At 41.3% G+C, this 16464-nt stretch overlaps 1 protein-coding gene across 2 annotated transcripts in view; it reads right to left on the reverse strand.

The window, feature by feature from the left end:
• The window catches only part of mast2 (microtubule associated serine/threonine kinase 2), a 252925-nt gene that overhangs the window by 44148 nt on the left and 192313 nt on the right, over positions 1–16464 (reverse strand). The window contains exons 7-11 of one of the 2 annotated variants that reach the window (XM_028588484.1): positions 16097–16117; positions 13267–13345; positions 9959–10113; positions 2204–2279; positions 792–1001 (exon numbers count right to left, since the gene is read on the reverse strand). In XM_028588484.1, the coding sequence (XP_028444285.1) occupies positions 792–1001; positions 2204–2279; positions 9959–10113; positions 13267–13345; positions 16097–16117 (541 nt within the window). The remainder of the gene's footprint in view (positions 1–791; positions 1002–2203; positions 2280–9958; positions 10114–13266; positions 13346–16096; positions 16118–16464) is intronic. The other variant, XM_028588485.1, reaches the window with a different exon arrangement.

Below are 16464 nucleotides of genomic sequence, written 5' to 3' on the forward strand. Positions count from 1 at the left end.
ACAGAAGGTCAATATAAGGCCGGTGGGAGCCATAACCTCTCCCCCCTCTGGAAAACTGAGCTAATAGAGATGTCACCACCGCCACACACATGTAAATATATTTTGGAGTTCACGCACACAGAAATACACAAAAACTGTCCCAAAACGGTCCCATCACGCCAAGCTGCCATTAGCGAATCAGAGTTGTAACGGTCAGCCAGAAACAGAGCCAGTGTGTGTGTGTGTGTGAGGGAATGTGTGTGTGTGTATGTGTGTGTGTGTGTGTGTGTGAGGGAATGTGGGAGAGCCGAGGAAGGTTTACGTTGTTTGCAGCTTGGGCCTCCGTCTTCGCGCCTCGGTGTGACCTCACACGGACCGACGGTTGTAACGATGATGAGCGAAGGAGCGCGTCGCGCCGTGAGTTGTTCCACCGTTAACCGAGCGGGACCGGGAGGCTGCCATAGTCACGATGTCTTCACCAAGTTCCACAATCTTGAAATTTCCAGATCTTGTATTTTTATTTTTATTATCAAGTGAAGGTAATTACAATTTAAGACGGTTCTCTATCTTTAAAAACTGGTAAAGTGAGGACAAATGTAAAAATATAGATGTGTTTTCAGCTTTGGTGGTTAAATTATGGAATGAACTTAATGATGAGTTGAAAATGTGTTTACGTCTCTATTGAGTCCTCAATAAAATAATATCTCCTTCTCTCCTTTTTGAGTTCAATTTCTCTTTCTTTTCAGACTCTTTGCTTGCTCGAGTGTGTGTTTGCAGGGCAGCGAGTGTGAACGAGCTGTTGCTGGACTTACGTCTTGCAGCAGCTTCTCCAGGTTCTCCTGGAGCTCGTAGAAGTAGCGCGAGGTGATCTGGTCCCCTCGGCTTTTCTCCAGGCAGTCTCGGGACAGCTCAATCAGCTGGTGGTGCACGAAGCTCAGGACCCCGTCGGCCAGCGGGCAGACCTTATCCGGGGCCGAGGAGCTGAGCAGCTCCGCCAGACGCTCCTCCATTTGAGCCGTCGCCTGTGTGTGTGTGGGGGGGGGGGGGATGAGTCACGGTAGAGGTACACACATACCAGACCTACAGACCAAAAACTGCATGTGCACAGGATGAGGTCATATATTGAAGAGAATCTCTTCTAACTAAATGCTTTATCTATAAACAAAAAAAAATATGTGAAACACATGACAAAATACTCCATGCACCATATTATGATACTATAAGCATTCAGTCATAATACCATATTCACACAAACGCATGAGAAAAATTGAATCGAAATGAAAAACTCATCATAAAAAGTGAAATCTGAGACCATTTGAACTGATCGGTTAGAGACTAATCCCTCTTCTAGACCTTTAAGGTGCTCACACACCAACCCGATTAGAGACTAGGGCTGTCAAAATTGCTCAAAAATGACGTTTGAATATTCCCTCTGAAATAACACCAAATATACGAACTAATCGTTGCGCATGCATCCAAGGTGGCACGTGACATCGTGACCTCAAAAAATTAATTTTCACCTTCAAAATTCTTTTTTTTTTAAAACTATTCGAATATATATTCAAATTTAGAATATTTGTTGACAGCCCTATTATCGGCCGTCGGACAGTCTGGCGAGGTCGGTGACTCGAGTCTGTTTGCTGTGTTCCGTCCAGTCGTCGGGCTGAGGAGCTGTCGCCGTTCGTTTAGGCCGATTTGACTTGTTGGATCGGCCAGTGGGCAGTCGGACTCAAAGACCAATCTGATTGGTGGAGTGCTAGCCCTTGACCAGCGAATCAGTGCACGAGAAAACCGGAGCTGACAACGCCAGTATCTTCTCATTACTAGCCATCGTATTTTCTTCCGTTCAGCGAGTAATGACGACAACGATCCTTCTTCACCACTCTCTGATGAAAACAACGACCGGCGACAGCGTGCTCTGTGTTTACGAGGTCTAGAGAGATGTTCCCTCGTTTCCGGTTGGTGTGTCAGAGCCTTTACGTTCACGTTCTTTGGTTAACCAAGTCTAATTGCTGTAGCTTTTTAACTGTCGATCGACACACATGAAGTTCTTATTACATCTTGGTTCTGGACTCAAACTTTCAGAACACATAATTAAGGGAAATAAAACTTTTTGTCCAGTGACTTTTTTTTTTTTTAGGTTGTTGTGTGTGTTCCTGGTCCTTCTCTGGTTCACCCACGGTGACTTTGTTCTGTACAGGAAGTGTGTCTCTGCCGTACCAACCTTGGGAAACCTCTCCTTGTACACATGGTTCATCATCACGATCTCATGGTCGAAGGAGATAGGCGAACGCCCGGGGCTGGAATTGAAAAAAACAGACAAACACAGGTGAGTGGAGACACTCAGTAGTCAGAAGAAATAAAGAAATAAAATAAAATAGAAGCAGCCTGTCACACAGGAGGGATTTCAACCAGCCTCCATAGCGCCTCATTGTTCAAACTTGAACCTACGCTATTATAATTTGAGCCGATAGGACTGGGGAAAAATTGAAATGTCAATATTGTCATGCAGGAAACGACTCTAACAAACTAAACTAAACGTCTCGAGTGTGATATTCAAAGCCAGGCTCAAAACTCACCTTTTTACATTGGCCTTAACGGCATTTTAATTTGTCTTATCCTGCTATGTTTGTAATTAAGTATTTGTCTTTCGATGTCGTTTTAGCCTAAATCACCGATTTGTAAGTTTATTTTATTTTTATTACCCTGTGGCTAATGTACAGCACTTTGGTCAGCGCGAGCTGTTTTTAAATGTGCTATAGACATAAACTTGACTTACTTACTTTAATATCATGACATTTGAGTCAGAAAAGCACTAGTTTTTCTGAAAGGCAACTCCTGGGTGATCTTCTTTCCTCTCCTACAGGGAGTGCTGCCTGTCCCTGAGCTGCAGAAACCACTAACCAGACTGAATGTGACATGCAGTATCGTTCAGGTCACACAAGCACAGGGGAATAAAAATGCCGGACAGTGGTCTCACACACACACACACACACACACACACACACACACACACACAAAACGAGACCTCGGGGTCTTCATCATATGTGTGTCTTCAGCGGTGTAAACTGGAGACCATGACAACCTCTGGACTCGCATGGCTGCACACACACAGGAGCTGCACAAAGGTAACGCCTCAGGAGACTGGCAGACCTCGGACACAGAGAGAGAGTGTGTGTGTGTGTGTGTGTGTGTGTGTGTGTGTGTGTGTGTGTGTGTAGCTGTCAGTGATAAACTGAGGAGGTCCTCACTGCAAGGCGAGTGTCCGTCAGTTCCCAGGGGGGTTTTCGGGAACCTGACAGACTGACAGTGACATCTCCTTCAGTCTCTACTCTTCAACAGAATACCAATCCGTCCGTCTTTCACACAACACACAATCCCCCCTGCCTACAATAAGACAAAATAGAGACAGCAGCAATATCCTTGACCTTTCCAAGTCTCACTTTCAGGAGAATAGGGGATGAAGACAGGTGTCAGGCTGTGTGTGTGTGTGTGAGAGATGGGAGATACATTTAATTCCAGGCAATTTTAGATTTTGTTAGCCTGCTGAATTATTCATTCCATCAATTTATGACTGTAAACATTTCCTTGTAAATATTGCAACTGCAATTTTAGTGTTTGCTACACATGGAAAAAAATCTCCATGTAAATAGTATAGTAGAGTATATTGTTTCCAAATCTAGTTTTTATTTTATCTGCCTTTTATTTTATCAGATTTTTTTTTAAGGATCAAGATTTGTTTTCTTGATATCTGTTCTGTCTTGTTGCAAAAGATACAGACATCCATATCTAGAAGAGTACTAAACAAAGGGAACTGTACTGGTGGGATTATATCATCACAACTTCCATATTTTAAGGGAACAAATAACCTTTTCTTGTTAATAACCTGAACATTCGTTACTCACAAAATGATACTTTCGTTCGGAACAAAACATTGTTAATAAAGTTTAAAAAACGGGTTGAATATTGTCAGTCCTACACACCTGTCAATAAGACTTTATAGTGGATTGGTGACCTAAAATCAAATGACTAAGACAAAATAATATTTTACACACAAAAATACAATATAAAAGCAATATGAATCAAAATAAAGACCTAACCAAACCAAATAAATAAAATAAAATATAAAAACATATAACCAACAGTATTTTATAAAACACTCCCAGAGAGAGACCGGGTGAGAGGAAGGTAGGTGAGGTCAAAGAATTTGGGGCTCCAGATGTCTTTGTTAGTATGAGTCATCGACACACACACACACACACACACACACACACACACACACACACACACACACACACACACACACACACACACACACACACACACACACACACACACACACACACACACACACACACACACACACACACACACGACCTGTGCGATGAGGTAATGCTTTGAGTCATCCATCGGCAGCTCAAAGTCCAATTACCAGTTTAATGGGAATGAGAGCAGCCTGAATGTGACATACGAGCTAAACCTCATGGAGACAGTTTATCATTACGTCCAACACACACACACACACACACACACACACACACACACACACACACACACACACACACACACACACACGTTATTGTTGCATGTAAATCCTCTCAGTTCTAGCATGCTCAACTTTGAAACTCTTCCTTCATGTTTTTAAAAAAAGGAAAATCTATCAGGAGCGCGGACAGCCGGCTCTGCCACGGGGCTCAGTAATTAAAGGTTAGCCTTGACAGAGATGGATTCAGTGCCAGAGGCTGTTATGTACATTCTTTAATTTTCAGAGAACGTCTTCTTCTACTCCTCTCCTCGTGGCTTTGAGCCTTTTTATTATAATAAAGCTCCCGTTCAGAGCGCGCTGCGGCGGAGGTCGTAGAGAAATCCCCGGGATGAAGAACACATGGAAGCCAGACAAAGGCTAATTTGAACACGGCTATATTTCTACTGTAATGGGAAATAAAAACGGCCTTGCGGCAATCCCGGCGAAAAATGTCTGTGTCATTACTTTGAGGAACGACCTTGGGAACGAGGATCTTGGGAGGACGTTGTGGGGGGGAGGTACTTTTGTCTTAGCGTGGGGCAACAAGTTCAAAAAGTGTGAGAAAGAAAGGAAATATTGAGGAAACAGAATATAAGATTCAATTTAAACCCGAGGGTGTTTCATAAAATTGGATAATTAAAACACTGGAAAGCGTTTTTTTCCTCCTAGCTGAGTGGTGATGTCACATGCGACAAAGGCACTCAAAATGCAAACGAGCTTATTGGTAGAGAGGGTAATTGAAGTAAATCAGACGAGACAGCAAATCAGATGGTGGCGGTGAGGCGGGTGGGGAGAGAGAGGTGAGGAGGGGGCGGGGGGGTAGAGGCTGCCTGTGTATGAGAGAGAGAGGGAAAATAACATTGATGCTTCACTACTGAGGCGGGCGACTTGGGAAATGAGAGGCCTAATTGACCGTGACAGAGAACCGGGCAGAACGGGGATTAGAAGAGTGTGTGTGTGTGTGTGAGTGTGTGTCTTGGATGTAATGATAAACTACCTCCAGAGCTAGGCTATAGGTGCAGGCTACTCGTTTTAATATTTGGTAGCCTAGGACACACACACAGGTTGGTAGTTAGAGGGCTGCAACAACTTGGGATGGCCAAAAAGAGGGCTACACAGCTTGCAAAGTACTATATTATTACATGAGTACTGATATGTATGATGGAATAGAGCAGGTGATTTTCTAGTGTTATATTATTACATGAGTACTGATATGTATGATGGAATAGAGCAGGTGATTTTCTAGTGTTATATTATTACATGAGTACTGATATGTATGATGGAATAGAGCAGGTGATTTTCTAGTGTTATATTATTACGTGAGTACTGATATGTATGATGGAATAGAGCAGGTGATTTTCTAGTGTTATATTATTACATGAGTACTGATATGTATGATGGAATAGAGCAGGTGATTTTCTAGTGTTATATTATTACGTGAGTACTGATATGTATGATGGAATAGAGCAGGTGATTTTCTAGTGTTATATTATTACGTGAGTACTGATATGTATGATGGAATAGATCAAGTGATTTTCTAGTGTTATATTATTACATGAGTACCGATATGTATGATGGAATAGAGTAGGTGATTTTCTAGTGTTATATTATTACATGAGTACCGATATGTATGATGGAATAGAGCAGGTGATTTTCTAGTGTTATATTATTACGTGAGTACTGATATGTATGATGGAATAGAGTAGGTGATTTTCTAGTGTTATATTATTACATTAGTACTGATATGTATGATGGAATAGAGTAGGTGATTTTCTAGTGTTATATTATTACGTGAGTACTGATATGTATGATGGAATAGAGCAGGTGATTTTCTAGTGTTATATTATTACGTGAGTACTGATATGTATGATGGAATAGAGCAGGTGATTTTCTAGTGTTATATTATTACGTGAGTACTGATATGTATGATGGAATAGAGTAGGTGATTTTCTAGTGTTATATTATTACGTGAGTACTGATATGTATGATGGAATAGAGTAGGTGATTTTCTAGTGTTATATTATTACATGAGTACCGATATGTATGATGGAATAGAGTAGGTGATTTTCTAGTGTTATATTATTACGTGAGTACCGATATGTATGATGGAATAGAGCAGGTGATTTTCTAGTGTTATATTATTACGTGAGTACTGATATGTATGATGGAATAGAGCAGGTGATTTTCTAGTGTTATATTATTACGTGAGTACTGATATGTATGATGGAATAGAGCAGGTGATTTTCTAGTGTTATATTATTACGTGAGTACTGATATGTATGATGGAATAGAGCAGGTGATTTTCTAGTGTTATATTATTACGTGAGTACTGATATGTATGATGGAATAGAGCAGGTGATTTTCTAGTGTTATATTATTACGTGAGTACTGATATGTATGATGGAATAGAGCAGGTGATTTTCTAGTGTTATATTATTACGTGAGTACTGATATGTATGATGGAATAGAGCAGGTGATTTTCTAGTGTTATATTATTACGTGAGTACTGATATGTATGATGGAATAGAGCAGGTGATTTTCTAGTGTTATATTATTACGTGAGTACTGATATGTATGATGGAATAGAGTAGGTGATTTTCCAGACAGAAAGCCAATGGGGTGCAGCAACTGCAGCCTGTAGCGGTTGCACATGAAATGATGGATGGAGGTGGTTTGCTCTTTTCCCAATGTATGGAAGGAGGAAGAGGATGGTGGACAGAGAGGACAGATATACTTCAGGAACTAAACGTGGCATGAATGTGCTGAGAGGGGAAGAATAAAAGATTAGAAGACGAACAGAGACACTGTTAAATGATTATTAAACAAAAAAAAAGAAAGCAAAAAGGGTGGCTGCCATCACTCACGGCAGAGTCGTAAAATTAGCATATAATTGTGCTCTGCAGCTCATTTTCATTTGTTCGCTCTCCCTCATACACAGACACACTTGTTCCTCCCCCTGGGCCCAATCATCATCACCATCATCATCATCATCATCACCATCATCATCATCTTCTTTCCACTCACTTCATCTCTCTCTCTGCTCCCTATTGTCCGTCTCATTCCACACGTCCTCTTCACACTTTCCCGACACTAGTATCTTCATTTGGGCATTTTATCAACTTGGAACTGGATCCAAAAGTGAACTGGCTAATAGAACCCAGGCCCCCCTAATCCTCAGCCTAGCCCTTCTGTTGGTTATTTATCTATCACTTGCAGACAGTCTGCAGACGGCTCGCTAAGAGCTTTTTAATGACACTCACTGCTTGTGGAGTAATATGATGTCAGGATCATCCACCCTGGCACATGAGGGGAGGGGGGGGCTGGCTGCAGCCGAAAAACACTTTTCAAAGTCACCTCCATGTATGTGTTAACTTGTTCACAGTCTACTTCATCTCGGTGATAGGCACGGCCCGAATTTCAGGCTCAAAGGGCTTGAAACAGTTTAAACAGGTTTAATATCCTGTGTGGCTGTCGCCGATGCTATGCTACCTGTAACCCCGTCAAGGAAAGGGTTAACAGAAACGTAGCTTTGGCCAATCAGAGGAGGTTGTGCCAGACTCCTGCCTTTGGCTGAGTCTCTCTCTGATCTGTCAGAGGGAGAGCTGGAGACGGTTGGGAAGTTTAACGTTGGTAGTCGGTAGAAGAAGTTGGTCATTTCATAGCGAAGATTAGAACCCAAAATTGAAACGTAAGCAACTAGAATTGCTGAATGTGAGAACATTGTGTCAAACTGGTCGTTATTACTGTGACTTACAAAGTGTCAGGTTTAGTTACATCATAGCGTCAAAAAACGTTAGCTGACGTTGTTGTTCAGTAGCTCAGAGATTATCGGCTAATGAAATGACTGATTTAGGAGGGGGGGCGGGTTAACACTTCTGCATACACTGTATCCGTGTCACATTCTCATTAAGGGCTGAGCCCCCCTAAAAGGCCTGATCCTAGAATCGCCCCTGTGGCGGTTTGAAAAAGTCCCGGCTTCAAAACCACCTTTTCCTGAGTCTTCCAGGACACAAAGTGCAGTTTCGAAGTCCGTCTCCCTGCCAGTGTGCAGTGCGTTTCAAAATAAATCCAGACATTTCTAAATAATACATATTAAAGCTGTAACTGCGATACAGTGAAACTGTGATATTTTTGCTCAAGTTTATCATATCGTCAGAATCTCACACCAGCCCATGCCTACTCTGTTACTGCCGAATTTTTGTTTTCATCAACTTTTATAACATTTCTGATAAAAAAAAAAACAAACATGTTTATGTTTATGAAAAATCCATCTTGTTACCTCTCTATGATTTCATTTTAGAGAAAGAGAAGTTATATGAGGACATGGGGTGAGGTTGGATTATATGAGATGGCACTTCTCCACACACACACACACACACACACACACACACACACACACACACACACACACACACGCACAGCCTGACATCAGTCAGCAAACTCAGTGGGACTCTAATCAGATACACACCATGCAACTCGGTCGGTCTTCTTTCATCTCAGAGGATGAAAGAATTCAATATGTGCCCGTGAAGAAGCAGAGATAAAGCTGCTGAGAGAAGAGCTGGGCTGAGACACAAAGTGTGGGTGAAGAGAGAGATAGAGAAGAGGAAATCTACACGATGATGGAGAATCACGAGAGAAGATAAAGACAGAAGACATTTGAGCTGGAGATGAACGGTGAGAATAAAAGGTGGACAGGCGAGTGCCACTGATATATATTTATATATATACCTGCCATGGACACGTCTGCGGGACGAGTCTGACCTTTCTGGAGACTGGCACACAAACTCACACAACCCAGGCTAACGTTGCTCATTTTTGTTCCAGAAGAAACTCAGGTTACACTTTACTTAAAGGTGTCTACATAAGAGTGACATGACACTGTCATGAACGGGTCATAAACATTATAAACAAGTCATATATGTTTATGACATAAGGCTCCTGTCAGTAAGTGCCATTTGGTTTTTGTCATGACAAGTTAGGGTTAGGGTTCATGTGTTCATGACAGTGTCATGTCACTCTTATGTAGATACCTTCAAGTAAAATGTTACTGAAACTCACTCCAGGTCAAGTTTTCCCATTCAGTCTTGATAAAACTAAAGTTAGTAAAGTACGTGCCCAGTTTATTACAATCAAATTCAACTCTTCTACCTTTATGAAGATAATAATATTCAATTTGTTTGGCCCATTGGTCAGAGATATTATTTGGACTTTATGCTAATTTGCGGTGGTGTTGAAGTGGACTGCAGTGTGTTATCTAGTCTCTCTAATGTGTTTACTGTATTATAACTAGAAATCAATCCAACTACATTGACTGAACTTATAGTTGTAGATGCAGAATAGTTTTTTTTGATTTGCTGTTTGGCTGAATCAATACAATGTATATATGATTAATCCTTACAACGTTATGTTGAACCCGGTTATGTGAGTGCAAACTTGTGCCAGCGCTCCTACCTGAGGCTGCGGGAGCGCGGTCTCATGGCGGGGGAGCAGCGTCCCTCCTCGTCTGTGATGCTCTCGGAGCTGAAGTGTTTGGTGAGGAAGTGCAGCTCGTCCGGAGTGGGCTGGAAGGGCAGCTGGTGCAGCTTCTCCTGAGATGAACAGGAGGACTGTGAGAGGAGGAGCACAGAGGGAGCACAGATTACCACCAGCGCTGCAGCTACTGCGGGGTCAGGCCAGAGCTAACGGCTAACGCTAGGGCTAGTCCAGGCCGGGGGAGGACAGGGGAGGACAGGGGAGTTAGGTACAGGTGAGGATGGGGGGAGTAAAGATGTCAAAATAGAACATGTATGTGCAGGTGTATGTGTGTATGGTATGTCAATGTTTATGTATTAGTATATGTAGGTGCTAATTTTGGACCCTGCAAACAAATACACACACACACACACACACACACACACACACACACACACACACACACACACACACACACACACACACACACACACACACACACACACACACACACACACACACACACACACACACACACACACTACCATTCAAAAGTTTGGAGTCACTTAGAAATTTCCAATCCCCTCCATTATATACAGAATACCAGCTGATCTGAGTGGGTGGCTGATCTTTAATGCAATATCTACGTTGCCCATTATCAGCAACCATTCATCCAATGTTCCAAATGCTTATTCTGTTTACATATGGTGTGTGTGTGTGTGTGTATGCGTTTGCTTTAAGCATCACTGCGCCATGCGGTGGAGGGTGGGGGTTGGGTGGGCATAGAAAGCGGTGCCTAACTGCAGAACGAACTTTCATCTGGAATTTCTTGTGAAATGAAATTAAAAAAGAAAAAGAAACGATGCATCTCCTGTTTTCATTGGAAGGTCTTTTTCCTCGCTGTGGTCATCTCTTCACGCCGTTTGAGTGACTGCAGACTAAAAATCTAACCACTGATTTTCAGATCACGCCACAAAGTGAGAGCGATTCGATAAGTGTGCCTCCAGACGTGTCCCTTAATGCTGGTGTGATGAGATGATGGAAATCAGCGTGACTCTCATCTTTCATTCATCTTTGTTGCATACAGGAGCTCACCTTATTTGGAAAAAGACGATATTGAGTCTAAGCTGTTTATACGGATAATGAAAATTAAATTCCATTGATATTCCCGTTTACATGCAGCCGGACTTTTTGTCCAAAAACCTGTTGATCTCCAAGTCTTTGCCAATGTTTAAAAGTAGCTGTGTTTCTCCTTTTCTTTTGGCCGTGCTTCTCTACCGCAGCCCTGCAAACTGTCTGCTGGATGGTTTGTGTACAGCAACCATGGCAACGCACAAAGCTGACCGTAAGCCGCAAATAGGCAAGAGGCCGTAAACTGTCACAAACTGCAGTAAAACCCCCAATTGAGACACATTTTCCAAATGCGCTGTATACTTATACTTACTTATTTTCCTGAAACCCGAAAAATACCGACAAATGCCACATGTCTTCATCGGAAAATGCTACATTCGGAAAAAGGCCTTATTCGGAATATCCAAATGGAACATGCTGTTTACATGACCTGTGTCAAAGGTAGTCATATTCAGAATAATAGCGGTGTGCATGTAAACGTACTTGGTGGATTGATTTTTTTGGACATTTTTGTTGTTGTTTTGGCCAAGTTTTTGAAGCTTTCGCCGACATTTTTTGTCACTTAACGTTTTCTCACTTTTCCCAAAGGTCTTTGTCAATTTTTTCCCTACATTCCTATCACTTTTTTCAATGTTCTTTAATAAAAAAGATTTCTTTAAAATGCTATCAAATTAAATAAAACACCCAAATTTAATGAAAATAGTGAACTGATCAGTTATTTAACTTGTGAAGAGCGATTTTTTTTTGATAATTTGGTTGAAAGAAACCCACATCTCTGATTTAGAAACGTTTTTGAAAATGGGTCAAATTTGATTTGTTTAACCTAAATACTGTATATGTAGACATAGGTAGATATATCTAGATGTCTTTAGCCCTGCAAACTAATCGTTACTGGGCACTGAGAGAAGTCCTTTTCATCTAACAAGTCATTTATTTCCCACTCGGCACATTTCAGGGAGCTAGCAGGCACGCCAGCAGTCTGGGTCTACATGTTAAGAGCTCGCACAGTCGGCTAACTCGGCCCGCTGCCTTTGAAGCATGCTGGGCCTCATTCTGCAGGCGGCAGGCTCAGAGAAGCCACACGCCAGGGTGTTAACAAGGTGGGAGATGGAGCAACAGCAGAAGGTAAAGGAGAAGGATTAGACCAGAGGGAGTGATGATATGTCCCTGGGAATGGAGGAAGGAAAGAGAGCAGGAAGCAGAAGTACACTTGAGGGCATTAGGGTGGTGGGGGTGAAAGAAGGGAGAGAACGAGGGAGTGTATCACAGCTGAAGGAGGATCTGTTGGCTTGTTGCTTTGTGGTGAAGTCGGATGTAGGAAGCATTATTATAGTAAACTCAAACAAAAATAAACAGCAGAAAATACTTTTAGAAAACTGAAATTCCAACTAAACTGAAACCATATTGCGAGGTTTAAAAAGTAATAAAAATAGAATAAAAATGAATGTGAATCATTTTAACTGAACAGGGTTGACATTGACATTCCAGGAGATGGCGCTGCGTCGCAATTACTGCACATCAGACTCTAAATTAGCTAAGGTTGAACATTACACATCATGGCCATCCCAACAGTTCTCCAACCATGTATTTTTGAATGTATATATATATATATATACTGTATATAGCTACATACTGTACTTTGGAGACATTACACCTGGCCCTGACAAAAACACACTCAAACTAAACTCAAATTAGCAAACGCACTATGACACCTCCCTAAAATCAAATGAAATTGAAAAGTCAAAATTTAAAAAAATATTTAACCCTTGTGTTGTCTTCCCGTCAACCATGCAACGTTTTGTTTTTCTGTGTCAAAATTTAAAAGTGAAACTTTATGGTCGTCTTTTTCGACACTTTTCCCGATATTTTTGACACTTTTTCCAATGTTTTTGTTGATTTTGTTCACGTTTTTTAAGCTTTTTCTGACATTTTTGTCACTTGTTCCAATGTTCTTTTTGCAATCTTTTTTCAAATCCTATAACATTGAATTAAACCCCCAAATTCAATGAAAGTAGTGAACTGATCCTTTATTTTTTTGGGAAGAGCGTTGTATGGAACCATCCACGTTATTATTTTTTGACAATGTGGTGAAAGAAAACCCCAAAATGGGTGAGATTTGACCCGAGGACAACAGAAGGGTTAAATGCAGACACGTAGAGTAAAGTAGAGATATTTACCGAGACAGTGGAGCTGGGAGTGTTGGTGCCATAGCCAGAGGAAGGCAACGAGGCCAGAGACCAGCGTCTGCCATCCGTCCTGAGGGACACACGGAGAAAAAATTTTTTTTTTATTATTTAAACACACATTTCAGAATCCAAATCAGATCAGAATCGGGTTAAAGGTGCAGTAGGTAAGACTTATAAAACTAACTTTCTGTCATATTTACTGAAACTGACCCTATGTTCCAGTAGACCCTAAATCTGGCTCCTCTGGCTCCACTTACAGCCTGTAGTGGGATTTGCAAAAATCCACCGCTCCCTGTTCAGATGCACCAATCAGGGCCGGGGGTAGGTGTCTAACTGCGTGTCAATCACTGCTCAGGCACATGCATTCATTCTCCCTTGTGGGGGGAGGGGCTTAAGAGACCGTTTGGGCTTAAGAGGAAACGGGGGATGGACAGAGAAGTTGTTGATGTTCAAATTTTTTGGCTAGGTCCTGGATCACACAATCTTCACAATCCTACCTACAGCACCTTTAATTACGAAGTAAACAACCCTTACAGGGAATTTGCCTTCTTAAATAAACATAAAAAGGGAATTAACAATGAATGCAAAATACACGATAACCAATAAAACCAACAATTAGGTACAATATAACTGTTTTACAATAAGAAAAGAAGGATGGAAGGTTTAGTGCAGGATGTGCCATATCGAGGAGATGCAGCGTCATCACATACAGCAAAAATAAAGTGTTTGAGCTGAAGGAGGGAAAATGCAAACCCAGGGATAACATGGAGTCCAAAGTGCAGGCGAAAGCCATGAGGAGGATCCGCTGAGACACAAGCAGCATGACGGGAGTCCACTCTGACCCAAGTTTTATCGAAATCGCAATATGGACTAGTGCAGGGGTGTCAAACTCATTTTAGTTCACGGGCCACATCCCCCCTTATTTGTTCTCAAGTGGGACAGATCAGTAAACCATTCAAAGCCCAAAGTCCTACTGGGTGAGTTGGAGATGATCATTCATGCTTTCATTTCTTCTCGCTCAGATCACTGTAACAGTCTGTTTACCTGTTTGAGTAAGAAGGAGCTTTATCGTCTCCAGGCTGTTCAGAACTCTGCTGCGAGGCTTTTAACTCGCATTAACAAAAGAGCACACATCACGCTTCACTGGTTACCAGTCCAGTATGGAATTCAATTTTAAATCCTGGTCCTTACTTTTATAGCCCTGTACGGTCAAGTTCCTCCCTACATCTGTGACTTCAACGTGACATCATGACTTTGCGTAAACATTTCGGCGGCGGATGAATCCACAATAGTGACACAGTGTGTGTGTTCGTGGTGATGAAGGAACATGTCAGCCAACAACAGGGCTGCAACTAACGGTTATTTTCATTGTCGATTAATCTGTTGACTATTTTCTCCGTTAATCAATGAGTTGTTTGGTCTGTAAAATGCCAGAAAATGGTGAAAAAAATGTGGATCACTGTTTCCCAAAAAGACATTCTCAAATGTCTTGTCCCCAACTCAAATATATATTCAGTTTACTGTCACAGAGGAGAGAAGAAACTAGAACATATTCACATTTAACAAGCTGACATCAGAACTCAAACCGATTATCAAAATAGTTGGCAATTAATTTAATAGTTGACAATTAATCGATTAATCTTTGCAGCTCTACAGTGCAACAGTGTGTTCCACTGATGTGTTTTCATGACATATTAGGCTGTGGTACACACTATATTTGTTAGGAGAGACATTCACTGCTGGTTTTTGGTCTTTTCATGAGATTTATTGCTAATTAGAAAAATATGGAATATCACCAGCCTCATAAGGGTTGGGCCATAGATATTGTTCTATATCTATGGGTTGGGCATCGTTTAGATTTTAACAATTCTGATTCCTATTGCGATTCTTCCTTTCGATTCTGGTTCTCATCGATTCTCGATTCCGATTCTTGAGGGGTGGAGTTGAAATGGGTTCACATGCTTATTTCACAAATAAGAGTTATATATAAGTTTTATTTTGATTCAGTGGTGGTTTGCAGTTTTACCAGGCTTTTTCAACGTAAAATGACGCCACACTAGAGCGCTGCTTACTGTGCTCCAAGGCTGCAACACAACAAACCAAAACCTACACGTGTTAAATTGGGAAGCGACGATCGGATTTGAAACCGAAATCCTCTAAAGGATTCCAATAAAGAAACAATTCTACTGGAATCTTAAGCCTTGTCTTAAGAAACAACCATAACTTAACACAGTTTTTTGGAATACAGTGGATCAAGTATAAGAGGAGCGTCTGGCAAAAATGACACAGAAAATAACGAGGGAACCAGGTCACCCTCTTCATGATAATCTGACTGGTAGAGTTATGGAATGTAGTGGTAGGCTAAGGCCTCCTGTGACACAAACTAAGCGGTATGCTCTCTCTTTTATACCTCAGTCTATCAGACAGCACAACAAGCACTTTAAACGTACACTTTTATAAATTTTGTATTGTATTTATGTATTGTATTATATTGTATTGGGCGGGTGTGAGCACTGTAATTTCCATTTTTATGGATGAAATAAACTTGACTTTGACTTTATTAAACATTATGAGACCCATCTCCCCACTTTGGGTCCTAAAGATTGTAATGACTCCAATGATCAGAGAGTTTTTGTTAATGGGAAGCAGCAGTTTGTTGCTTATAGAAAAAAAATGAATCTAATACATGTGCAGTGTTCGGCTTAAATAAGAGGAGACCCTGCAGGGTTATTCAGAGTGTGCTCAGCCATGCAGGGCGGAGGGCAGGAGGGAAGGTGGCGGCAGAATGAGCGGAGGAGAAAGGTCAAAACTGAGAAGTTACCTGTCAGCCCTGTGTCCGTGACTGGGAGGGAGACAAGACAGTGGTTTTCTTTTTAGAGCTGTTAACAGCTGACACACACACACACACACACACACACACACACACACACACACACACACACACACACACACACACACACACACACACACACACACACACACACACACAGCCTGTCCCATACTTCCACAACCCAACTAAATGTTAAATTCATATCCTGTTATTATAATCATATAATTATATTATTATTAATAACATAATATGTAGGCCTAAAATACATCATTATTATAATAAAATATATGATAGAAAAAAAACATATGAATAAATACAGAATACAAAATTTTCAAACTCCGCTCAGTGCTATCAAATGG

Source organism: Perca flavescens, chromosome 9 (assembly GCF_004354835.1).
Source record: "Perca flavescens isolate YP-PL-M2 chromosome 9, PFLA_1.0, whole genome shotgun sequence".
Classification (NCBI taxonomy): Eukaryota; Metazoa; Chordata; class Actinopteri; order Perciformes; family Percidae; genus Perca; species Perca flavescens.